This window comes from Rattus norvegicus, chromosome X, assembly GCF_021556685.1.
Source record: "Rattus norvegicus strain SHRSP/BbbUtx chromosome X, alternate assembly SHRSP_T2T, whole genome shotgun sequence".
Lineage (NCBI taxonomy): Eukaryota > Metazoa > Chordata > Mammalia > Rodentia > Muridae > Rattus > Rattus norvegicus.
Window position 1 is genome coordinate 131,148,770 of NC_141554.1, and position 27,074 is coordinate 131,175,843.

The window sequence follows — 27,074 nt, forward strand, 5'->3', positions numbered from 1 at the left end:
ATAAAGTATCAAGAACATTAAAGATTGAGTAGGAAGGCAAGGAGTTATAAGGCATGAATAAAGAATGAAAAAAATATTGGGATTTCTAAGTTTCATACTTTATCCCTAGTTAAAAAGAGTTAAATGTTTTAGAAAATTTGGTAAATTGTAAATATACATTTATTAATTGAAGAATTTTTTAAGATTTGTTTCTTTTATATGTGAGTACACTGTTGCTGTCTTCAGACACATCTAAAGAGGGCATGAGATCCCATTATACATGGTTTGGAGGTACCATATGGTTGCTGGGAATTGAACTCCGGACATCTCTCTGAAAGAGCAGTCAGTGCTCTTAAATGCTGAACAATCCCTCCAGCCCCAATTGAATATTTATTATGGGTATTAAGTTATAAAATGGGTAAACATAATATAAATATGTATTCTATTTATCCAGCATTCATTCATACAGCCATTTGTAAATGCTCTGTATTCAGTAATGGATTAATATTGAAATCAAAATATAAATGTTGAATTAGTTAAATGGGTTAATATAACCCATTGTTTTTGCCATACTGAAGAGCAAAATTTAAGATCACAGATAGGGAACATGGCTACTTCTTTATTTTTTATCAACTAAAACATACCTAATGAAGGAGAATGTAACATTTCTAACCCACTGACAATTAAAAGAGAACAGAATAACAAGTACTAGATTGGGAAATTACTCTTTGGGAAACAATACACAGGCACTATGAACAATGGTCATCAAAATAAGTGGCTTTAAGGCAATAATAGTCTAATGGGTATACCTATCATTGTGAGTAACATTTACTACATGTACACAATGAATTCGTCAAGTAGAATATCATAATTGATGTTACTTTCGTGTAGTATCACCAAAAGTACATTAAGTAACTTGACACATTATTTGACAATCTACATGTGTTGCTATTCATAATTTCAACAATTTGCATAGATAGTACATAAGATGAGATGATACCATCTCTCCTTATAGTTACAATTTACTATGTCTGGCAAAACACTGATGGTTTTTATAATAATCAAAACTGGTGCAAGCAACAGAATGTCATTATTTTGGGAAGAGATATCTGTTTATTTTTACAGATAAATATATAAAATGAGTAATATTTGACGATCATATTAAATATTTCTATTTCACTTTTATTTTCATTTTTATGGTAAAGGCACAAAATAAAATATTAGATGCTGTTATTAACATTCATTCATATTTCCTTTAATACTGGGCTTCATATTTCTGAACAGTCTGTGCTTCAAAGTAATTTTACTTGTAAAGCACAGTATTGTTCCTGCTTTCATGTACAGAATATGTTTTGTTTCTGATCAGAAGCAGATGATGTTTTCAGCACCCAGAAGGCATTGTAGATCCTGGAAATATCACAAAAGCTGGTACACACATGGTGCCTTCCTGGTAGTATCAGATGTGTATCTAGATTGTGTCTCTAGCAAAGAGCATCCATGGAAATAGCAGGAATATACAAGGCAGGTAGGTGGAGACCAGATGCAAGCTTCTAAAAACACAGTGGTATAAAAATGCAAGAGACATTTATCCAATGAATTGAGTAATATGATTTAACTGGATATGGCAGAACAATATGACCCACTATAGATCTTGCCAATGCATTTGCCTGGTAAATAACATAGACACATCAATTTAACAACTTTAGATTTGTTTTCCTTCTCTGTATCCTCATGTAAATCTTATGACACCTTACTCAAATCCCATCTGACATCCAAAATTCTCAAAAAAGGGACTTCTTTAGTAGTTAGTAGGGAGGTGATATGAAAATGACACTTTTACAATATTCTATTTATCTTCATACTTTTACTTCTTTTAGGATCCTTTGGCTTGAGAATATTAAGTGGAAAATTTCAAATGTAAGATTAAATTTACACTGTGCTCTAAGCAATGTGATGAAATTTCACACCTTTCTAAAGTGTATATGTTACCTAGTAGTTACTTAGTAGTAGTTGCCCCATTATCAGATTGTATCCTATGTAACATAATACTTGTGTTCCAATAACCCTTATTTTAATTAATACAGTCTGTGGTTTAGAAAAATAGAGGGGGAATTGATTTTAATAAGGGAATAGTAGGCTATTGATTTTCATTCTTCCTGGTAGCTTATTTATTCTTACTTTATTTCTTAATCTATGCTACAGAAAAGTCAGTTTGGAAGAAGTGGATATTTTGAACCTTGGATTATTGTGCAGGGAGAGCCACAAATAGTACCCTTTTGATATTTTCTGTAGTTACAGTAGTGGAAATTAAGAGACAGAAATGAACCCTAGAATATTATGCAGTATGGGAGAAACTTGAACATGCCATAATAATATTGATAAAGATAGCAGTGGAAGAAAATAGATGAAAAATGTCAGTTGTGATAGAATGTATGGTTTGAGATCAAAAAATGAGAGGCTGGTATTCAAATGACATGTGTAGGAATTAGTATTACATTTGAAAATAGAAGGTTCTTTTTTTGTGAGAGTTACTGAGATAGGAACTATGCAAGAGTTGACCAGTGTCTCTATCCTCTTACACAAAAATGGGGAAAAAAAAAGAAAAAAAAACATTTTTCCTGAAGCTTATGGTTGCTGACAGAAAGACTCAGAAACTTCTTTTCAGCATTAAAAACGTAGACTTGTACAGGTCAGCTTGTGGGGCAGCTGACCAAAATACATAAAGTAGGAGATACAAGTGACTACCTGGAGGTTCTATACTTTATTTTGCTCAAAGAATGTTTATTAAGGTTGTTTATTATATGAGTGCTCATTTGACGTTTTGAAAGTCCTTTATCATAAATATAATCCTTCTGTCTTGTGACAAACAACAACTATAATAATCACTCTGGACCTCCATGCTGGATAAATTCTATTTAATCTTGAGAGATAAGATTCCTTCTGTATTTCTGAGGTAATTCTTTTATTATTTCTGCAGTGTCTGGTGGCCTGTGATACATCACCAATTCTGGTGACACACTTCCTTTAGAAATTTCAGAATAGTGAGAGGGTAGACAGCACAGCAGATACCAAAGCTTTTGAGGATTGACTCTTTTGTTAGGGAACCTTATTAAAGGAACATGTGACTTCATGACCCTACTGGCAGAAGCTGTCCTGCTGCCCATTGTGACTCCTGATAAGTCATAAAATTTTTGGGAGTCTCAGAAACTCTTGACATCCAATATTCTTCACTTCAGCTGCAAATATTCCATCACAGAATTTTAGTTTGGAGAGTGAAGTTCTGAAATTTTCTTTTCCTTTTTCATGGGTTGAGGATATGCACCTTTGTTGTGGGATCCTATCTTTTAGTCTTCCTAGAAGACCTCCTGGCTTCTTCTTCCTCCTCACCTACTCAGCCAATGAAATGGTATTGTTCATCACTGTTCCCTTTAACTTTCAAACTTTCATTTGAAATTTGTAATGTCCCCAAACTGCGCATCTCTCTCTCCCTCCCTCCCTCCCTCCCTCCCTCCCTCCCTCCCTCCCTCCCTCTCTCTCTCTCTCTCTCTCTCTCTCTCTATATATATATATATATATATATATATATATATATATATATATATACTACTCCTACTGAGAACTCCATTTTCTAGTCTTCTTGATGCCAGCTTTGCAAACTCAGCTTTCTGTTTTAGGTCTCTGACAATATACCCCTGCACCTGGTGAATTAGAAGACACGAAACCCCATTTTGCTTTACCTTGCTATAACTCTAACCCATTATCTCTTGCTTGTACCGTTTTCCCATCCTAGAAATTCTACCTTGATTTTCAGCAACAGGTATGTTGTTAAAGACTTCATTTTTTTATTGGACATTTTCTTTATTTACATTTCAACTGTTATCCTTTTCCAGGTTTCCCTCTGGAACCCCCTATCCCATCCCCCCCTTCTATGAGGGTGCTCCCTTACACACCCACCCACTCTCTCCTGCCTCTCTGCCCTAATTCCTTTACACTGTAGCACTGAGCCTTCACAGGACCAAGGGCTCTCTTTCCATTGGACAAGGCCATCCTGTGCTACATTTGCGACTGGAGCCATTAGTCCCTCCATGTGTATTCGTTGGTTGGTGGTTTAGTTCCTGGGAGTTATGCACTAGCTTATAGTCTCCAGAGAGACCTTCTTCTGCATACGTATCTGTTTCTGTGCTCACTGAAATTCCCACAATATCTACCCTGCCTGTACTTCTTGTTGGCAGTATAAGGATAAATATGGCTGTTCCCAGAATGCCTTGCAGCATGACTCAACATTTTCTCCCTTTGTGACGTATTCCTTAACTAAGTTTCAGTTACAGTTGAGTACGGTGGGCTTGGTCAGAAGATCAGCTTGGCTTTTGTCGGAAGGAAGGACGGAGAGGAGGAGTCACATAGGAAATGAGTATTGGACAAAGGCTAAAGTAGGACTGAGTCTGGAGGCAAGGGGGTAACAATTTGGTCACATGTATGGTACCTTTTTCAGTGACCATAGTGGAGGTTCATGAGAATGTTATTTGGCTAAGGTGCAACAGCCATGGCAGTCGAATTTGGGGACCAGAGTAGTGGCTTCCGCCATACTGAAGTAATCAGATTCATTAATAATGAAGTCCTTGTGAATGGAGGGGGTCCTGAATTCTATATGACCTTTCACTCTCAGTCTTGGAATGAGATAGAAGATCAGCTTCAAACCATCCTTGTCGACCCCAAAGTGCCACGCTGCTTCAAGAGGGCTTGTACCTGGAGCGCTTTGGCTTTGAGCGTGAGAGTGGCTGCCAGGCAGCGTGAGCAGCAGGCACGTAGAGTTTGGAGGCTGCAGGACCAGGTGGGAGAGCATGAGTCAGCTTCCTGGACTCTGGTCTCTGAACTACAGAGGTTGCGAGAAGAGAGGGACCAGGCAGCCGCTCAACTTCTGTCTACACAGGTTGCGCTCCAGGAGGCAATGGATGAGCGGGAAATACTTCGTGGGAGGCTGCTCCAAGCAGAGAGATCTGCGTTGGCTGTTGTACCTGAACCTACAATGGAGCACCGTAGAACATCAATGTGGTCGCTTGAGGAAGAGGAACTGGAATCCCAGAATAGGTCCCATTTGCAGGCTCAGATGACAATCTTGTCTTGCGTACCTGGACTTCCAAGTTCTTGGGTCCAAGCAGTGCATCCCTTTCTTCGAATGCCTGTGCTGCATCCACTACCACTCAATGCACCATTCTCCTTAGGAGTCCCATATTCAACACCTGTACCATGTTCAGTGTTAATGGACACAGGAGCAACAGCAGCAGCCATGGCCACAGCTTTACCTCACATACCTCCTTCAGGAATCTACCCAGCTGGCTTGTGGGTTACATTGGGTTCCCAGGAAACAATAGCTCCCACTTGGGATCAAATCTGCCATAGGGAGAATGAATGTTCTGAGATCCTCCAAGATCTAAGTCACCTGACAGACAATGTAAGCCACAGTGAAGAAGAAGGCCCAGAGAAATCTCAAGGAACATCTCTCCATAGGGACAGCAGCAAGAACAGCCACAAGGAAAATGATGCCAAACCCCGGATGATGGCAGCCACTGAGAAGAAAAATCTAGTGATACACCAGAAAACACCTGCAGTGGAGGTCAACAGTAATCCCAGCACAAAGGAAGAATCAGTAATGCCCCAGGGGATAGCTGCACAGGGGAAAAAAAGCAGCTCCACCCAGAAGAAATGTCTAGGAACTTCCCAGAAGGTGGCTGACTCGAAAGAGAGCATCTGCCACAACAACAAAAGTGTTTCTGTGACAATTTCCAAGGAGACAGATACCTCAGGGAACAAAACCACACCTTCCCTGAAAAAATATCCAGGGATTCTCTTGAGGAAGCCTGACCTGGGAAACAAAGTTAGCTGCAACAAGAAAGACGATACAAAGATACACCAGAGGGTGGCTAACCTGGGAGAAGGAATCAGAAATGTCCAGAAAGAAGACACTTTTCAGCAGATGACAGGCCTGGCTACTGGTGGGAGTCCTAATGAGAAGAAAACTCAGACAGTGCCACAGGGGACTATCAAGAGCCAGAGCCAGAAGGAAGAGCCAAACAAGGTCCAAGCAAACCACCCGGGAAAATGTAAAAGTTATTTTACGAATAAAGGCCCTAAAACCCAACTGGCTCCAAAGCAAAAGGTCAAGCCACCTCAGGAGATAAAAGCTTTAGAATCCAAGCAACCTCAAGGGACAAAATCCTCTGAATCCAAGCAACATGAAAAACCCCTCTCACACCGTACTTCAGTGAATTCTGTCTGTTCATCATGTAAAGCTGTGAATCGCTCATGCAAGGGTTGCTATAAATGTGCAAAAGCAAGTGCTCAACTGGAAAGAAAAGATGGTGATCCATAACAAACTCATTATTTCAGGAAGGTAGGTAATAGACACACTCCAAAGGGAAAACCAACTTTTTAAGATCCACCCATCCGTCTTCTGATCCAATTGTAACTTTAAAGCAAAATTAAATGCATAAAAGTATAGAGAAAGATGAAAATTCCTTATCCTACTTTCCAATTTAACTACTTTTACTCAATCATTATGGGAAGGCACATATACATGCAAATGTACCCATACTTATATTCTTATTTTATTAACTTATTTGAAGCAATTAAGAAATATTTTGGAATGTCACATCAAGTTCTTAAATTGTGACTAATAATTTTATCATTATTTTGCAGATGGTGGAGTTGGTATGGCTGCTCCGGATTCTATGACATCTCCGAGAAACTTCTCATGAATCCTCTAAAAAACATTCTTCACTCTTTTCTTCTTAATTTCATTTTCTTAAAAGCATACATTTGACCAGTAGCAGCCATATGATTTTACAATAAAATCAATGTTGCATTTGTAACACCACATTTCTGAAAAGATTAGTGTTTATGTTTGCTTCTTCTTTGTATTCTGTTTAATGGGGATGTCATATTTATGTGTCTAAGCCCTGCCATAAGTGTTGCTGAAGAAGCTTCACATACACCATTAAAATAATCCCTAAGAGCTAAAAAACAAAACCTTGATTTTAATGGAACCTCATCAGTGTGATTCACATTGACTTGAGACAAGAAGCATGATCAATTGGGAAAGAGGATAGTCTTTGGTAATTATTGGGGCTAGGGGCTGGATAGTGAAATAATTTTTTCTGGGACAATGAATTAACTTGGAAAGGCATGCAGAGATGCAAATCATGAAACACTTGCTATTGTTTAATGTTTGCTAGGAGATGGAACTTATTGTATTTTCTTGTGCTCACATGATGATTTTGGATGAGCTAGCTAGATTGCATGTGAGAATATAATTTGGAAAAATAAGGTGCCATCTATTTTCTGGATAGAAATACAGTGCAGATCCATATTTGTAGTCATATTTAGAGTCAAAATTAAAGAGTTTAATGAAAGACCGATACACTCAAACTGTTCCTCTTCTTGGTCCCAAAACAGGGCAAATGATCAGGGACAAGATCAGAAAAGTAGACTCATGAAAATGGAGGCAAGGCTTTTCTGAACCTTCTACTATTTCCCCTGTCTTGTGTTACAGATATTTTCCTGGCTACTCACTCACCCTCCTGCCTGAGTTATCCTGAACAAAGTACTTAGGTATTTAATCTGGCCTCATTACCAAACTGCCCATATTCTAAGGTCCTTTCCTATTAATAGTGAATGGAAAGCAACAGCAGAACCATCATAGTGCTATACATGGATGGTGCTTCTCTGGTCTGAACTAATTAAATGAAAAATAGAACTAGTGCATGGAGAAACTATTCTTACTGGGCCCAATCTGCAGGTTCTTAGCTCCCACAAGACAGAGATTACAGGGCAATTTAAAATCATGATGAAGTTGACTGTGGGAGTTTATAGCTCTCTGAATCTAAACTAATGGTATGCGTGATTTCCCTGAAAGATTACACAAAGATTAACAAGATCTACTTTTGCAATTTTCTCCCTGATGCTATCTACTATTAAATAGTATGCATGATTGCCTAGTTTTGATGTTATTCACTATTGGACAGTCCCTCTTCTTTCTTGGTGCTAAGAATCAGAGGAGTTGTGAATGGTACAAGAGAACAATCGACAACTATTTTCCCTGATATTTCTTATTGCTCAAGGTCTGGGAAGAGTCTGTGAGAAGCATTGTTGTCCTGGGAGGTTCTGGTGGAGCCGGACCATACATAGAGCAAAGAACACCAAATTCGTAATTACATCCATTCTCAGCTTTCAGGGTAGAAACAAGTACAAATCCCTTCTATTGAATCGAAAAGAATGTATCTGTAACATTCCTGGTTTCCCTAGTACTGTCCCTGAGCACAAAGACCTCATGTCTTTCATGTGTCACTGCTCACATTGGGCTGTTTTTCTCACTTTTGTTCATGTTGTTCAGTCTGAAACCACAGTTTATGAAATGGTACTACCCACATTTGGCTCTTCTTAGCACTGTAAATAATATAATCATAACATATTATACACTCATACCCAGAGCCCCAATTCCTACATGATTTGTAGGTATTAGCATGTTATCTACTGGAGATTAATCACCACAAATCTACCCCCTGTCAACTTGACACACAAAAATAATCACCTTTAAGACATAACATTATACACTTTGTCTCCAGAGTCTCATTGTCACATCATAATACAAAATATATTCACTTCAGCATGAAAAGTCCCCATAGTCTTTAACAGTTCCAACACTATTAAAAGTATAGAGAAGCTTCTGAGTCTTGGACAATCTCCCAACTGTGAACCACCATAACTACCAAAACAAGTTGCAAGATCCAATATATAGTTACAAAAATAATTTTATTATTCCAAAGGAAGAGAATAGGTCCAGAACAAAGAAATATTGGACCATATTAAGACCAACTCACATCATGAGAAACACAAAATCCTGTACTTGTATGTATAGGGCACCTCAGAGTGCTGGTAGAATCATCTGTGTTGCAAAGAACTTCAGTAGCACCGCCCCTGTAACTCATGTCATAGCTTATGATATATTTAACTTCTTTCTTTGGCCAACTCTACTTCTTTTGTGAAGCTTTTTTGCAGTAGATTAGCCTTGGTTCTCAAACCCCTAACATATAGTACTTCATACAGTGCTATCCCTGACCAACCGCTTGTTGCCTGGCCTCAACAGATGTCTGAAACCATTAGACAAGTTTCCATGACTCATTTTATCCTACATCTTTCAAGCCACGAAACTAGTAACAGACAGCTTTGTCATGATCTGCTCCTAAGTTAGAATGGAGTCTGACTCACAAGGGTGAGGTTGCATCAGCTTCTTTGCTCTGATCTCAGGGAAACATTTACTCACGAAGTTACTTTCAAGGAAGAGGAAATCAAGGACCAATGCATTATCACTTTAGGCTCTCTCTTTAGTAGGTAGTATCTTTCCATCGGGATACGTTTTTTTTTTTTTGCTTGATCAGTCTAAACACTTGCTTTCTCTTATTCTTTTGGGGGTTGGAAAGGTTGGGCACCCTCATAGAGGCAAAGGGGAGGGAGGAGAGGGAGATTGTGAGATGGTGGCTTTTGGAGGCATAAGCAGGAAGTAGGATATCATTTGAGATGTACATGAATGGAAAGATTAATAAAAGTAATTAATTATTATGACAGACTGTATATATTTAGCCCAGGGAGTGGCGCTAATAGAAGATGAAACCCTTTGGTGTAGCCTTGTTGGTGTAGGTATGTCATTGTGGGCATGGGCTTTAATAACCTAGTCCTAGCTGTCTGGAAGTCAGTATTCTGCTAGCAGCCTTTAGATGAGGATGTAGAACTCTCAGCTACTCCAGAACTATGTCTGCCTAGATGTTGCTATGTTCCCACCATGGTGACACTGGAGAGAACCTCTGAACCTGTAATCCAGCCCCAATTCAATGTTGTCTTTACAAGAGTTGCATTGGTCATGGTGTCTGTTCATAGCAGTATAACTCTAGCTAAGACAATTATTAATAAAAATAAAGTTAATAGCCAGAAGCTGGAAAGAACCCAGATGCCCTTCAACAGAGGAATGGATACAGAAAATGTGGTACATCTACACAATGGAATATTACTCAGCTATCAAAAACAATGACTTTATGAAATTCATAGGCAAATGGCAAATGGTTGGAACTGGAAAATATCATCCTGAGTAGGTAACCCAATCACAGAAAAACACACATGGTATGCACTCATTGATAAGTGGCTATTAGCCCAAATGCTTGAATTACCCTAGATGCCTAGAACAAAAGAAACTCAAGACGGATGATCAAAATGTGAATGCTTCACTCCTTCTTTAAAAGGGGAACAAGAATACCCTTGGCAGGGAATAGAGAGGCAAAGATTAAAACAGACACAGAAGGAACACCCATTCAGAGCCTGCCCCACATGTGGCCCATACATATACAGTCATCCAATTAGACAAGATGGATGAAGCAAAGAAGTGCAGGCCGACAGGAGCCGGATGTAGATCTCTCCTGAGAGACACAGCCAGAATACAGCAAATACAGAGGCGAATGCCAGCAGCAAACCACTGAACTGAGAATAGGACCCACGTTGAAGGAATCAGAGAAAGAACTGGAAGAGCTTGAAGGGGCTCGAGACCCCATATGTACAACAATGCCAAGCAACCAGAGCTTCCAGGGACTAAGCCACTACCTAAAGACTATACATGGACTGACCCTGGACTCTGACCTCATAGGTAGCAATGAATATCCTAGTAAGATCACCAGTGGAAGGGGAAGCTCTGGGTCCTGCTAAGACTGAACCCCCAGTGAACTAGATTGTTGGGGGGAGGGCGGCAATGGGGGGAGGATGTGGAGGGGAACACCCATAAAGAAGGGGAGGGGGAGGGATTAGGGGGATGTTTGCCCGGAAACCGGGAAAGGGACTAACACTCGAAATGTATATAAGAAATACTCAAGTTAATAAAATAAAAAAATAAATAAAAATAAAGTTAATTAAGTTTATATCCCATTATCAGTTTCTCCTTACTATCTACCATGTTCCTCCCTCTTCCTACCCCTCCCCCATTCTCCTGTCCTCCCTTTCTCCTCAGAAAAGAGGAGGCCTCACATGGATATCAACCAACCTTGGTATATCAAGTTGCAATAGTACTAGATGAATCCTCTCTTATTGTGCCTAGATAAGGCAGCCCAATTAGGGCAAAGAGACAATAGACAGGCAAAAGAGTCAGAGACACCTCCTGCTACTTCTGATAGACGCTCCACATGAATACCAAGATGTACAACTCTTACATTTGTGCAGGGGCCCTAGGTCTGTCTCATGCATGCTCTCTGCTTGGTTGTTTAGACTTTGTGAGTCCCTATTAACCCAGGTTAGTTGATTCTGTAGGTTTTCCTGTGGTATCCTTGACCTCTCATGGTCCTTCAACCCTTCTCTTCCCCTTTAAAAAGATGCCCCAAGCCTACCTAATGTTTGGCTATGGGTCTCTGCATTTGTTTCCATCAGTTGCTGTGTGAAGCCTCTCAGATGGTAGTTATGTTAAGCACCTGTCTGCAAGTATAGCAGAATATTATTAAAAGTGTCAGAGGTGGGCTGTATCTCATGGCATGGGTTTCAAATTGTCTAGCCTTTCCCTCAATTTCTGCTCTATTATAATGCCTGCACCTTTCATAGGCAGGACAAATTGTGGGTTGAAGGTTTTGTGGGTGAGATGGTGTCACAGTCCCTCCATTGGAAGTATTTTTTCCCTATTTTCTGGATATGGCCTCTTTAGATTCTATATTCCCCATTGCTAGAAACCTTAGCTAGGGTCACCCTTATTGATTCCTGGGAGTTTACGTTGTCTTAACTTTCTAGATCATTCCAGAGATGCCCTTAACTCTCTCTCCCATTAATCGCTCACTCCATTCTTGATTCAATAGATCCCTCCTGCTCTCCTCTCCACCCCTTCTCCCACCTATCCCTCTACCTCTATCAACCCCCAATGTCTATTTCCCCTATTCCGTGAGATTCAAAAATCCTTCCTTGAGGCTTCCCTTTTACTTAGTTTCTTTGGTTCTGGTGACTGTAGCATGGTTATCCTGTATTTTATGGCTAATATCCACTTATAAGTGAGTACATACCATGTTTTTCTTTCTCGGTCTGGATTACCTCATGTAAGATATTTTGTACTTCTATCCATTTGTCTGCTAATTTCTTGATGTCTTTGTTTTAAATAACTTAGTAATGTTCCATTGTGTAAATGAATCACATTTTTAAAAGTCCATTCTTCCACTGAGAAACATCTAGGTTGTTTCCAACTTCTGGCTATTATATAAAGCTGCTATGAACATAATGGACAAGTGTCCTTGTCATATGGTGGATATATGCCAAGAGTGGTATTGCTGGGTCTTTAGGTAGAACTATTCCAAGTTATGTGAAAAAACTGCCACATTGATCTCCAAAGTGTCTGTACAAGCTTGCATTCCCACCAGCAATAGAGGAATGTTCCCCTTGCTCCATATCCTTGCCAGCATATGCTGTCTCTTGAGTTTTTTTATCTTAGTCATTGTGATTGGTGTAAGAATCTCATAGTCATTTTGATTTGCATTTCCCTGATAACTAAAGATGGCGATTATTTCTTTAAATGCTTTATGGCCATGAGAGATTACTATGCAAAAAATCTCCTTTTATATTAATTAATTAAAATTTTCCACAATTCATTTTTAAAATTTATATTACATCCCAATCATGGACACTTCTTCTTCCTCTCCTCCTGTCCTGCAAATTCCTTCCCCCATTAAACCCTCCTTTTCTTCTCATAGAAGGGGAAGTCCTTCTTGGGTACCACCCCACCTTGGAACATCTAGTCCCAGGAAAAGTAACCTCCTCTCCCACTGAGGCCCAACCAGGCCATCTAAGTAGGGGAATGGGATCTGATGGCAGGTTTAGAGTTAGAGATAGTCCCTGAATTAGAGAACCCATATGAATACCAAGCTGGACATCTGCTACAAATGTGTGGGTGGCCAAGGTCCAGCACCTGCATGTTCATTAGTTGGTAGTTCAGTCCCTTTGAGGCCACATGGGCCCAGGTTAGTTGACTTTGTAGGTCTTCCTGTGGTGTTCTTGACCTCTTTCCCCATGTTCACTCACTTTTATCCTCTATTCCTCCCTGACCTCTGTCTGATATTTGCCTGTGGGTCTCTGTATCTGTTTCCATCTGCTGTTGAATGAGGCCTCTCAAAAGACAGTTGCTCTAGGTTCCTGTCTGCAAGCAAAACAGAGTATCATTAGTAGTGTCAGGTGTTTGCTGTCTCCAATAAGATTGGGCTCGAGTGTGGTTAGTCATTGTTGGGCTGTCTCCTTAATATCTGCTCCATCTTTATTCCTGTGCATCTTGTAGATAGGACAAATTGTGGGTTGGTGAGATGGCTCAGTGGTTAAGAGTACTGGCTGTTCTTCAAGAGGTTCTAAGTTCAATTCCCAACAACCACATGATGGCTTAGAACACATCTATAATGTGATCTGATGTAGAGATACTCATACGTGAAATATACATACATATACATACATACATACATACATACATACATATTTTTAAAAAGGTAAAAAATAAAGAATTCTCTATTTACCCATTTTAAATTGTGTTGTTGGTTTATTGATGTCTAGTTTCTTGAGTTCTTTATACATTTTAGATATGAGTACTTTGTCAGATGTGGAGTCCATGAAAATCTTTTCTTAATCTGTAGGCTGGTATTTTGTCCTATTGATAGTGTCCTTGACCTCACAGAAGCTTTTCAGTTGCATGAGGTCCCATTGTTTAATTGTTGATATTATTGCCTAACTGTTGGTGTTCTACACAGGAAATTGTCTTTTGTGCCAATGAATTTAGGTTATTCTACACCTTTTTTTCTTTTGTTTTAATTGGATATTTTATTTATTTACATTTCAAATCTTATCCCATTTCCAGGTTTTCTCTCGGGAACCCCCCTATTCCATACCCATTCCGCGTGCTTCTATGAAGGTGATCCTCCACCCACTCACCCACCCACCCCCGCCTGCCCACCCTGGCATTTTCCTGCACTGGGGCATTGAGTTTTCATAGGACTTAGGACTTCTTCTCTCATTGGTGTTTGACAAGGCCATTCTCTGCTACATATGAAGCTGGAGCCATGGGTCCCTCCATGTGTATGTACGCTTTGGTTATATTAGATTTAGTGTATTCTGGTTTTTTGTTGAGGTCTTTGATCAATGTGGACTGGAGTTTTACTCAGGTTGATAAATGTGGATCTATTTGAATTCTTTTCTATGCCAACATCCAGTTAGTACAGAACTACTTGTTAATATTCTCTCTTTTTTCCATTGTGTGGGTTTTGCCTTCTTTGTCAAAAATCAAGTGTCCATGCCTATGTTGGTTCACTTCTGGGTCTTCTGTTTTTATGCCCATACCAAGTGGTTTTTATTATTATTGATCTGTAGTACAGCTTGAAGTCAGAGATTATGATAACCCCGGAAGTTCTTTTATTGTATGAGATTATTTTACCTGTACTGTTTTTTACCATATTATATTGAGTATTGTTCTTTCAAGATCTGTAAAGAATTGTGTTGGATTTTTGATGGAAATTGATTGAATCTGATAACTACTTTTAGTAAGATGGAAATTTTTATTATGGTAATCCTATGGATCCTTGAGCATCTTCTGATATCTTCCTCAATTTCTTTTCTAAGAGACTTGATGTTCTTCTCATACAGGTTTTTAACTTGCTTGGTTAGAGATACACCAAGATATTTTATATTATTTGTAGTTATTGTGAAGGCTGTTTCCCTATTTTCTTTCTTGGCTACTTTATCTACTGTATAAAGGTGAGCTACTGTTTATTCTCCTTTTCTTTTTGAGTTAATTTTATATCTAGCCACTTTGCTGAAAGTGTGTATTAGCACCAAGAGTTCTCTGGTAGAGTTTTTGAGATCACTTATGTATAGTATCATAACTTCTATGAATAACAGTACTTCAACTTCTTCCTTTCCAATTTGCACTCCTTTGGTCTTCTTTTAGTTGTCTTGTGCCATGAAGCATTCTTGAACCCCCAAAAAACATAAAGGGGTCATTTCTGATGTAATTACATTAGGGTCTCTTTATTACAAATTTGAGTTTGGGCTTACTCACTGCTGGCCCACAGGATGGCTTGGTGAAACAGCCCTGAATTCTCATCAAGACAAGGTGAATGTCTATTGTAAGCCGACAGGAGGATGCTCTGAAGCAAAACCCTATACGATCATGAAAGGTCTGAAAGTACATCTGAGACGTATTTAAAATTCCTTACCAGTGAATAAAAATGCTGTTAATACTTATGTCTTGTATAAAACTAATCATTTGGTTGATAGGCTTATAGTTTTCATAGTCTTAAATTTCATTTTATCCGGTGAAATTAGTTTTACTCACTATCTCTACAGTTTAAACAGTTAAATGATGGAGCTGTAGATCAATTAATATATAATATATACTATCTCTTTGAATATATATAATTAAGCAGTAAATCAACTTTTACTTTATTATAGTAATTTCATCTCTTGCTACTGTATGTTTCTATTATATAATATTATATATGTATAGAAATAATCTATAATTTCTAAGAAATATAAATATAACTCATAACTCATATAACACATAAATCTGAGTCTAGTGTCTATAATTTTAGTTCAATATCTGTAATTTCTATATAATTATAATCATTATGGTGTAGCTATACTATCGTATACTACCATATTTTCTTCTGATGATTATTTGTATATGTATTCATATTTTAGGATCAGTTTAAAATTTTAAAAGTGAGATTTTTTTAATTGTAGAAGGAGTGTAGCCTGTGAGTACTATGAGTGTAGCCCGTTAGAAGTTGTCACTATGAAAGCTATCAAAAATTCATTTTAGAGATTAGTTTGGATAACTTTAACACAATCTGTAATTTGCACAATTTTAAATCAATGGAGTGTCCATTTTTCATTAAACTGATGCAAAATACCCTTGGAAAATATTCAAAGACAATACTTTAAAGTAATGTATTAGTTATCTATTAATATGTACCAAATTGTCTATAATTTTGCAGTCAAAAGATAAATGTAATTAGTTTCATCATAATTTCTCTGGCTCAGAAAGCTGAATATGGCTTAGATGGATTTTCTCTGCTTGATGTTTTTCACAAAACTACATGAACTTTGTTATTTTGGAGGCTGTAGAGATGACTTTGTGGATAAGTACATATGGTTCTCGCAAAGGATCCAAATACCCATAATTGTGTAGCTCACAGTTGTTTGTAACTCCAGCTTCAATGGATCTAATACCTCTGGTCTCCTTGGAAGCTTACATTCACATATACCTACATCTACCCCCACATATACAGAATAAAAATAATTGAAATAAATCTTTAAAAATATTTAGAAAATAAATTTTTTATTTGCTGGTGGTAACTCATCTGAATCTGAGTGAATGTACCCTTTCCACATTATTTACATGGTTACTAGATATGGTAGCTATAGAAATTGTCCTTGAAAATATTTAGATTCTAATGCATAGACATATAGATTTGTTGTTAGAGGGCAAAAATGAGTTGTTTTAGATAGAATTAAGATTGCAACTCAACCATTTTTAATTAAGGATATTACTATGCCTAATCAGTTGATCTAATGTCTGTACAATGTGTATTTAAAGTAGAGGGAGCTAGGGGACAGAATAGTCAGCATGAAAGTAATATATATGTGACTGATGAAGACTCAGTTGGCCAAGATTACCTTTGATGATGAATGGAATGGGGGGTAAGACAGTGATAGGATTTTCATTTTTCTTTTTTTTAATTATTATTAACTTGAGTATTTCTTATATACATTTCGAGTGTTATTCCCTTTCCCAGTTTCCGGGCAAACATCCCCCTCCCCCCTCCCCTTTCTTATCGGTGTTCCCCTCCCCACCCTCCCCCCATTGTCCCCCTCCCCCCAACAGTCTAGTTCACTGGGGGTTCAGTCTTAGCAGGACCCAGGGCTTCCCCTTCCACTGGTGCTCTTACTAGGATATTCATTGCTACCTATGAGGTCAGAGTCCAGGGTCAGTCCATGTATAGTCTTTAGGTAGTGGCTTAGTCCCTGGAAGCTCTGGTTGCTTGGCATTGTTGTTCATATGGGGTCTCGAGCCCCTTCAAGCTCTTCCAGTTCTTTCTCTGATTCCTTCAACGGGGGTCCTATTCTCAGTTCAGTGGTTTGCTGCTGGTATTCGCCTCTGTATTTGCTGTATTCTGGCTGTGTCTCTCAGGAGCGATCTACATCCGGCTCCTGTCGGTCTGCACTTCTTTGCTTCATCCATCTTGTCTAATTGGATGGCTGTATATGCATGGGCCACATGTGGGGCAGGCTCTGAATGGGTGTTCCTTCAGTCTCTGTTTTAATCTTTGCCTCTCCCTTCCCTGCCAAGGGTATTCTTGTTCCCCTTTTAAAGAAGGAATGAACCATTCACATTTTGATCATCTGTCTTGAGTTTCATTTGTTCTAGGCATTTAGGGTAATTCAAACATTTGGGCTAATAGCCACTTATCAGTGAGTGCATGCCATGTATGTCTTTCTGTGTTTGGGTTAGCTCACTCAGGATGATATTTTCCAGTTCCAACCATTTGCCTACGAATTTCATAAAGTCGTTGTTTTTGATAGCTGAGTAATATTCCATTGTGTAGATGTACCACATTTTCTGTATCTATTCCTCTGTTGAAGGGCATCTGGGTTCTTTCCAGCTTCTGGCTATTATAAATAAGGCTGCAATGAACATAGTGGAGCACGTGTCTTTTTTATATGTTGGGGCATCTTTTGGGTATATGCCCAAGAGAGGTATAGCTGGATCCTCAGGCAGTTCAATGTCCAATTTTCTGAGGAACCTCCAGACTGATTTCCAGAATGGTTGTACCAGTTTGCAATCCCACCAACAATGGAGGAGTGTTCCTCTTTCTCCACATCCTCGCCAGCATATGGCTAAATACCAACCATTATGTATGTATACTCGTATGTATAATCTGATATTCTGCTGATGGTCATATGGTCTTTTTTTCATGTCACATAATACTTAACATGAACATTTATGTATCTTTGCTATTCAGTTTTAATTTCCTTTGAGTAGATGCCAGAGATAATTTAAGGGTATTATGTTGTAGTTTTAGTTTTAGTTTAGAGTTGAAAGAAACTTCTTAGTTCTTTGTAATAACCAAACCAATCAGCTTTAGTAGTTCTCTGGTGGAACTTTTGGGATCACTTAAATATACTATCATATCATCTGCAAATAGTGATATTTTGACTTCTTCTTTTCCGATCTGTATCCCCTTGACCTCCTTTTGTTGTCTGATTGCTCTGGCTAGAACTTCAAGAACTATATTGAATAAGTAGGGAGAGAGTGGGCAGCCTTGTCTAGTCCCTGATTTTAGTGGGATTGCTTCAAGTTTCTCTCCATTTAGTTTAATGTTAGCAACTGGTTTGCTGTATATGGCTTTTACTATGTTTAGGTATGGGCCTTGAATTCCTATTCTTTCCAGGACTTTTATCATGAAGGGGTGTTGAATTTTGTCAAATTCTTTCTCAGCATCTAATGAAATGATCATGTGGTTTTGTTCTTTCAGTTTGTTTATATCATGGATCACGTTGATGGTTTTCCGTATATTAAACCATCCCTGCATGCCTGGGATGAAGCATACTTGATCATGGTGGATGATTTTTTTGATGTTTTCTTGGATTCGGTTTGCCAGAATTTTGTTGAGTATTTTTGGGTCGATATTCATAAGGGAAATTGGTCTGAAGTTCTCTTTCTTTGTTGTGTCTTTGTGTGGTTTAGGTATGTTTTGATAGAATCTTGGCTCAGGTCTGGACAGACCACACCAGGACAATACAGTCCCATGAGGGTGACAGAGGCAAAGGAGGAAGAGAGCTAGAGAGAGAGAGAGGAGAAAAAAAAGGAAGTGGGTAGGAAGGGTCTACCTTTTATTTAAACTGTGATTTAACCACTCCAATGTAAAGGTGGGAACTAAACCAAAATTATGCTAGGAATGTATGGCCATCGCCATGGCAACAGAAGCAGGTTCCTGTCATCTGTGAGTGATGTCACCACTGGTTTTGGAGGTGAATGCCAGTTCCCAATACGAGCAACCAACATTGTACAGGTTTTCGTCTTACTTTCAATATTGTTATCATGTGTTATTTTAAAAGTTTATAATGGGCATTGTAACTGGAATAAATGATATCTCACTGTAGTTTTGAATTTATATTTTCCTCATGAATAATGATATTGAGCACTTAAATTTTATGTTTGCTGGACATTTGCATTTCTTTAAAATTTTCTTCTGACACCTTTGATCAAAAATTAGCTAATTATACCTGCATGGACTTTATTTTAGATCTTTTTCTTTTTATTCCATTGTTGTATATCTCTGCCTTTGTATCAGTATCATGCAGTCTTTATTAGTATGACTCTATAGGGCAGAGTATTTTACAAACTTTTAAAATTATTTTCAAAAGGTATGAGGATTGGAGCAATCTGCCTACGTTCACTAATTTTCTTTGTTAAAGAAGCTCAGAATTACCAGACATTGGGAAGGCAGTGGTTACACTGCCTCTTTTTCCAAGGATCCTCTGCCCTTTGTGGCCATGCTTCTTTATTGCTCTATACATTTTTCAAGAGAGACGAGGTCCTGATTGAACCTCACCTAAGACATCTGGGAGCTGCTGGTACAAGGGCTCATTGGGTCCCTTAGTATAGCCATAAATTAAAAGAAATACTATAACCATAAATTTAAAAAATGCACACAAAACCCAGCCAAAACGGTATGGCCTGTATTCTTCACCTTATAGAACATCGTATAGAATAATTCATCCTCTTTATGACTATTAATACATTGGGCAAAGAATTTGAGGGGATTACTCTGAAGTTTTCAAACATAGCCAGATCTTCTCCTATAGATAATTTGGACCAATATCTTGACTGATAACACACACTCCAGGAATCTACTGAAAGCTTTGTCAAAGCTGTTGATCCCATCTTTGGAAATTCCAACGCTGGGGGACACTGGCACTATACTATCTGTATGTCATACCATAATTCTGACTCATCTCTGTAGAAATATTGGTGACCCCTTGCCATTATAACCCAAATTATCTCAGATATTTCCATATACTCCAAGGATTATGAAAGAAACAGATTAATGCCTACTGAAAAATCACTGCATAAGGCCATAAGCCTATAGTTGGGATGCTAGAATTCAAGCCATGTCTCATTTAGAATCATATGTTTTTTGATGTTCTGTGACATGATAAAATATGTCATATTCCCTGTCTGGCAAGCAGAAGAGAAGGGGCCATGCAATAGTAGCCATGTTTTGTTGCCAAGCAATAATATTTTTACTGGGAAGGACAATTTAAAATGAATACTTTAATGGAGCTTGACATTACTGAGGGACAGGTATTAAGTACAAGCAATCAAGACCATTTTATGACCAAATGTGAGAAATTTCTTAAAGATATGACGCAATGATAAATTATTTTAGTGTTCTCAAGATTTATCTCTGACATTTACCAAGCTCTACCTACCCAATCTACTTTATATTGCCTCATCTCAGTAAAAGTATCAGAGGAGCTAGGACGATATCATTAAGTGTACTTGAAAGTGATAGGTGGATATATAAATCTCATGGCAATCTGTTTATTTTTCAAATGTAGTTGTATCATAAATTTCCTTTCAGTCCTTGAGAAATACCAAGGAACAAAATAAAACAAAAGGGAGGGAATTTCGGATCTAGAAACTTTACATCTAGCCATCTTCCACATGATTTACTGCTCACAGTACAGGATACAAATAATGGCCATGCCAGCATGTGAAAGCTTAAAATACATTCTAATGAAGATCACATTGTGAACCTTGCCAAGGCAGAATAAAATGCAATCAGGATTTAAATGTGGCTAAAATAATAGCTCCTTGGATTCAAGCATGGTGATTAATGGGAGAGACACTTACAAAGTGCTGTTGTCTGGTCATCAGTGTTATTTCTTGTGGAACATTTTGTACGGAACTTAAAAAGGAGGATTAATAAAGTAACAGAATGCCGGATTCTATAAAATCAACATGACTCGTGTGACGTGCTTTAGCTACAGATGATCTATATCCTCTAAGACTAACAGGCTATTAACATAACTTACTTTGACATATTCATATTCCAATATTTTTGAAATCTTCATCCTTCACATAAGATTTTCTTGCTTTCCTTATTTCTGCATATACATGGAAATTTTGTGTTTACTGTATACTCAGCTGTTTTTGTGTGTCTGTGTGTGTGTGAAGGCAAAATTAGCTTTAAAAATACAATACTTTTAAAAAGCAATCATTGAGGAGGAAAATGTGTTTGAGCCTATAAAACAACTTCACAGTATAACTTATAAGGCCAGGAAAGGTTTTCCTGAACAAAATAACAGTAGTATAGTTCTATGACAAATGGGTCTACATGAAATTAAAAAGGTTCTATAAAGTAAAGAATACCATCATTCAAGGAAAGAGGCAGCCTACAAAATAGGTAAATTTCTCTACCAGTTATAGAACAGAACTTTGTATCTAGGATATTCATAGAATCAAAAAGACCTAAGCATCAAGGACATAAACAGTCAAGCTCAACATTGAAACATAGAATTAAGTAAAGAATTCTCAAGCCCAAGGCCCTGGGTTCGGTCCCCAGCTCCAAAAAAAAAAAAAAAAAAAAAAAAAAAAAAAAAAAAAAAAAAAAAAGAATTCTCAGGAGAAATCCAAATGACTGAAAAATATATTTTTCAATGTTCAACATTCTTAGCTCTTAGAGACAGGTGAATTAAACTACTTTGAGGTTTTATTTTACCCAAATCAGAATGTCTAAGTTTTTTTGAATGACTGCAAACAGTAATGTAAGTGTGGAGAAATAGAAATACTTAGCCACCTTTTATGGGAAAAAACTGGTGTTGGAATCCTCAAAATGCTAGAAAGAGATCTACTACATAATCCAGCTGTACTGTTCCTGAAAATATACTCAAATAATTCTACACTCTCTTGTTGGGATATGTGCTCATCTCTGTTTATCTCTGCTCTATTCACTGTAGCCAAGTGATAGAAATATTCTTTAATTTCCTCAAGTTATGAGTAGACAATGAAATTGTGGTACATGTACATAATAGGATTCTGATATATGTTAAAGAAAAATTTAATTATCAAATTTTATCCTAGTGAATAGAACTAGAAATAGTTATACACAGTAAGGTAATGTCCAAGGACAGTGTATTCTCTTCCACTGGTAGGTGATAATTTTAAATCTTTAGATGTGTATTAAAATTTGAGTAACAACATAAATCAGAAAGGTAATGAAGGGCCATGAGAAGTCAAAAGGTTTGGCATAGAACATTGGTGATAAGAAGGAAGAATGGGGAATAATGAAACAGGAAGTGTTAAAAGGGATATAGGATAGCTGAGTTGAGGAAGGAGTATGGGAATGAAAAAAAAAGATACAAAAATCTTTGTTTAAAAATTAAACTATATGTATATATGTGTTTGCATCATAAAAATATGAGTGCAGGTACCAGCATAGATTAGAAAAGTACATCAAATTCTCTGAGGAAGGGGATAGAGGTGGTTGTGAACTACCTTGGTGGCTACTGGGAACTAAATTCAGGCACTCTGGAATAGCAATAAATATTCTTAAGACTTTTGGAAAAGCTATATGAAAACTCACTAGTGTAGAAGCTTTTTGAAATATACATATATATGAAAAGGTTTAAATGCAGTCACCCTGTTGCAGGAACAAGGCCTTCCCCAGACAATGTGCAATACCAAATAAAAAGCCAAATGTCACCACTCGATGAGAGGGAGTACCTGGGAGGTGCCAAGTGAGCTGGATTTTAAGTGAACGAAATACATCCATCCATACATACATACATACATACATACATACATACATACATACATAAGTAGATGAAAGCAAACTACCAGGTATTAGGCACCTCCTTTTGTCCTATAAATTCTCCTAATATTATAGGTTATTGACATTTCAGTTTCTTGCCTTCATGAACATGATAGGATTCTATTTGTGAATATATCGTGTCCTAGTAAGGGTCAATATGGCTGTCATGAAATATCATGCCAAATAGCAACTTAGGGAATGTTTATTTGGCTTAACATAGCAACATCATTCTCCTTTATTGAGGTAAGTCAAGACAGAGACACGAAGGGAACCTTGAAGCAGGAGCTAATGCAAAGATCAAGAAGGATGATACTTACAGACTTGATTACTCTGGTTTTCTCAGCTTGCTTTCTTATATAACCCAAGACCAATAAGCTATGGATGTCCCCGCCTGCAATGGACTGGGTCCTTCCACATCAATCACAAAGAAAATGCTCAAGAGGCTTGCCTACAGCCCAATCTTATTTAGGAATTTTCCTAATTGAGGTTCCCTCCTCTCAGATGAATTTAGCTTGTGTCAGGTTGGCATAAAATATTCAACACACATTGCATAGTTGAGTAATAGGCAACGAATAAATCAAGCTGGCACTAAACTGATAAGGTTAATTCTTACTACGTAATTTTCATAGTGCAGAAAGGAGACATACGGAATACCATTGGAGGAAACTGTAATTGGGAGTTTTAACCATCTATGAGCCATAAATTCTAGAATGACTGGTCTGGCAAGACATTTCTACTGGCATGATAGTGTCACAAATGTTATGAAAGTAACAAACCATTTTCTTTTTTAACTTCAAGCCTGCTCCATAAGGTGAAATTCATTCCTTTTACAGTTAGATTGGCCAAGAACCAGTAACTGGGTATGTCAAAAGTCTCGAGTGTGAACCTAAGTACTTTGTTAAATGATAATATTAAACATCTTAAGTACTTACCTTTATACTCATAGAAAAAGGTTCTTTGCTCAGTAGATAACTATTAACATAGATACAAACAATCAGTCAGCATTCTAAGGACAAGACACTGGGTCTAGCTAACTGTAAATTTGATATATATTATTACACACTATGACTTAAAAAGAGATGCCCCACCACCATAAATCTGGGTCATTTGAGTATTTGGTAGCCAGTCTGCAGCTGTTCAGAATGAGTTGATAGGTGTAGCACTTGTTTCACACTTAAGGTTTCAAAAGCCTTTTCTCTTTCTCAGTATACTCTTTTCATTCTATAAGTTGGCTTGGTTATAGTGTTTTGTCACAGCAATAGAACAGTAACTAATACAGAAGTTGGTAACAATAATTGGACTATTTGCTATAACAGGCCTGATCATGATTTTTGTTTATTTGTTTGTTTTGTTTTAATGGATGGTTTTGGAACTTTGGACTACAAATGTGGTTGAAATATGTAAGCATTTAGAATCATAGTTTAAAGGGTCATCTTAGTAGGATCCCTAATAAACATGTTAAGAACTATATGGTCTGTGGAGGTATGGTTCAAGAGGCTTAATAGGGACAAAGGGCTTTAACAGCAATTGAGCTAGAGATTATTCTTGTGAAACCTTGGCAAAAAAAATCTGGTTTCTTTTTGCCATAATTTGTAGAATATTTCAAAACAGCTTAGCATTGATTGTAATGTGATTATTAGTAATCAAACTTAAGTAAGCCTACAAAGAAAAAATAATTGACGTAGAAAGAAAAACAAAATATATTGTTGGAAGAGTCAACATGCACCTGAAAATTTAACATTGAGAGCAGGGCTTGTGCTGAAAGTGATAAAGGAACTAAAAACGGGCCTGATTTAAAATAAAATAAAATGAGGATTGCCATCAGAACAAGTTCTGCCTAACTAAGCTTTCAACTTTTGAGAAAAATAAGTCCCAAAGAATTTTCTGTTCAAAAATACAACATTGAATGAGAGCTGCTGCTAATTTGATTCAAGGGAGACAGAATCCATTCCAAGCAGGCAGCTAAACTTGGCAATACCTTCCATATGGTTCTGGTTTTAGAATTCTAAGGCATACATGAGTAAAGGGGCTGTAAAAGGGAATATTCTTCCGTGGTTAAGAATGCCACTGAAGCCAGAAAATATATTTCAGGGAAATCTCTTTATCAGTGGTTTTCAATCTTCCTAATTCTGTGACACAGTGACCTTAACCACAAAATTATTTTCACTGCTACTTCATAACTTTAATTTTGCTACTGTTATGAATTGTAATGCAAATGTATGATATCCAGGATATATGATATGTGAAAATGTTGTTTGACTCCTGAAAAGATCTTAACTCATAGGTTGAGAACCAGTTCTACATGAAGACCCTGAGAAGGCAAGTCTCTGAGAAACCATTGTCTAAGCTGGGAAACTGAATCTTGGATAGCATTAGAGATCTCAAGACATTAGAGAAGTCAGAGATGTGGGATTTCAGTAAGGAGGCATGCACACTAACAGAGAAACAGCCTGAGAGAGAGATGTAACTTGAAGGCAGTAAAGATGTAAAGGCAGAGGCAATTAAGCTATTTGACATGAGACATGAGGCTGTAACATTTAGAATTCCACACACTGGATTTCAGTATTGTTTGGTCCAGTATTTCCTCACTATTCTTAGATTCTACCCTTCCAAAATGGCAGTATATAATCTGTGCCATCATATGTTGGAAGTGTGTTATTATTATTATTATTATTATTATTATTATTATTATTATTATGAGAGTTACAATTAATAGATTGTCCTGAGTCGCAGAATAAACTTTCAAATTTACATAGTATTGAAATGGTGAAATATTATGAGAGACTTTTGACGTTTGATGGATAATGTATTTAGTATTACAATATGGCCAAGAGACTATTGGTGCCAGGGATTGGAATACAGTGGTTTGAATGAGATGTCCAGCGTAACTATTAGGAATCTTAACACTTGACCCCTAGTTGATGGCTGTTTGGCAAAGATTAGAAGGTATTGGAGATATGTGGCTGGTTAAAGACTTAAGTTTTCAAAATCCTGACATCCCTAGAACACTCTGTGTTCTGTTTATGAATAAAGATGTAAGCTCTTAGCTGCAGTTTTCCTACCATGTCTGCCCATTTGTTGCTATGTTCCCCTGTGATGGCAAAAGATCTTTTGGAACGTAAGTCCAAAATAAAATCTTTCTTCTTTAAGTTGCCTTGGTAATAGTGTCATATTAAAGTGATATAAATGTTACTAAGATACAACCACCTTCTTTCCCAGGGCTCAGGGATCTTCATGAAGGAGGGACCAGAAAGAGTACAAGAGCCAGAAAAGTGTGTGTATGCAGTAAAACTGTTTCCTGAGTATAAGAAGGCAGTTGCATGCGTGAACTCACAGCCACTACCATGGTATACAGAAAACCTGGATGATAACAAGCCAGACCAAAAAAAAATGAGCTTGGGTGGAAGAGAGAATTAATGAAGTTACCCCCTAGAAAAGGAGCAATTTGCAATTGGTGACTTCTAGGAAAGGGAAAGTACATTTTCTATAGGAATGGACCCCTGAAAGGCTATCTATGTACATGGATCTACATGTATACAAAAAACTTGCAATAAAAAGAAGACTCAGTGGTTTCAAAACTAAATGAGCACATGATATTTGGAGGGATAGTGATGGTTATAGATGTGTGTACTGGGGATGAATTGCAGGGAAAGGAATAGGGAATGAGATGGATTTTATCTTTTCAATTTTAAATCTAAAATTTCACCTTTATTACAGAACAACAAAAAGGCCTATGGAACCCACTTGTAAGCCTGTATCACTTTTTTGTTTGAAGCACAAGACAGTATTTAAATAAATTCATTCATGTACACAGAGTTATTTTAAGGCTAGGTCACATGAGACAGTGATGATTACCTGATAAATATTCTCTATTAATAAATTTGATTAAATTTCAGGACATCCAAACACATCATTCATTCTCTCTCTCTCTCTCTCTCTCTCTCTCTCTCTCTCTCTCTCTCTCTCTCTCCTTCCCTCTCTCTCTCTCTCTCTCTCTCTCCTTCCCTCTCTCTCTCTCCTCTCTCTCTCTCTCTCTCTCTCACACACACACACACACACACACACACACACATACACACACAGAGTATAAAGAGAAAATTGTTTGCAATCATAAAATATACACTGAGATGATCATCCATTACTGAAAGTGAATTCAAATTAATAAAGTGATTCATT

The 27,074-nt window shown here is 37.5% G+C and overlaps 1 protein-coding gene and 1 pseudogene across 1 annotated transcript; one reads left to right on the forward strand and one right to left on the reverse strand.

Moving 5' to 3' along the window:
* Positions 1-2,861: 2,861 nt before the first annotated feature.
* Mrps36l1 (mitochondrial ribosomal protein S36 like 1) lies at positions 2,862-3,143 on the reverse strand (annotated as a pseudogene).
* Positions 3,144-4,350: 1,207 nt separating this feature from the next.
* Positions 4,351-6,853, forward strand: Tex13c (TEX13 family member C). The gene is made up of 2 exons (NM_001195270.1): positions 4,351-6,370; positions 6,676-6,853. Exon 1 carries the CDS (start codon positions 4,523-4,525, stop codon positions 6,347-6,349), a length of 1,827 nt encoding a protein of 608 aa, NP_001182199.1. The 5' UTR covers positions 4,351-4,522; the 3' UTR covers positions 6,350-6,370; positions 6,676-6,853.
* Positions 6,854-27,074: the final 20,221 nt, after the last annotated feature.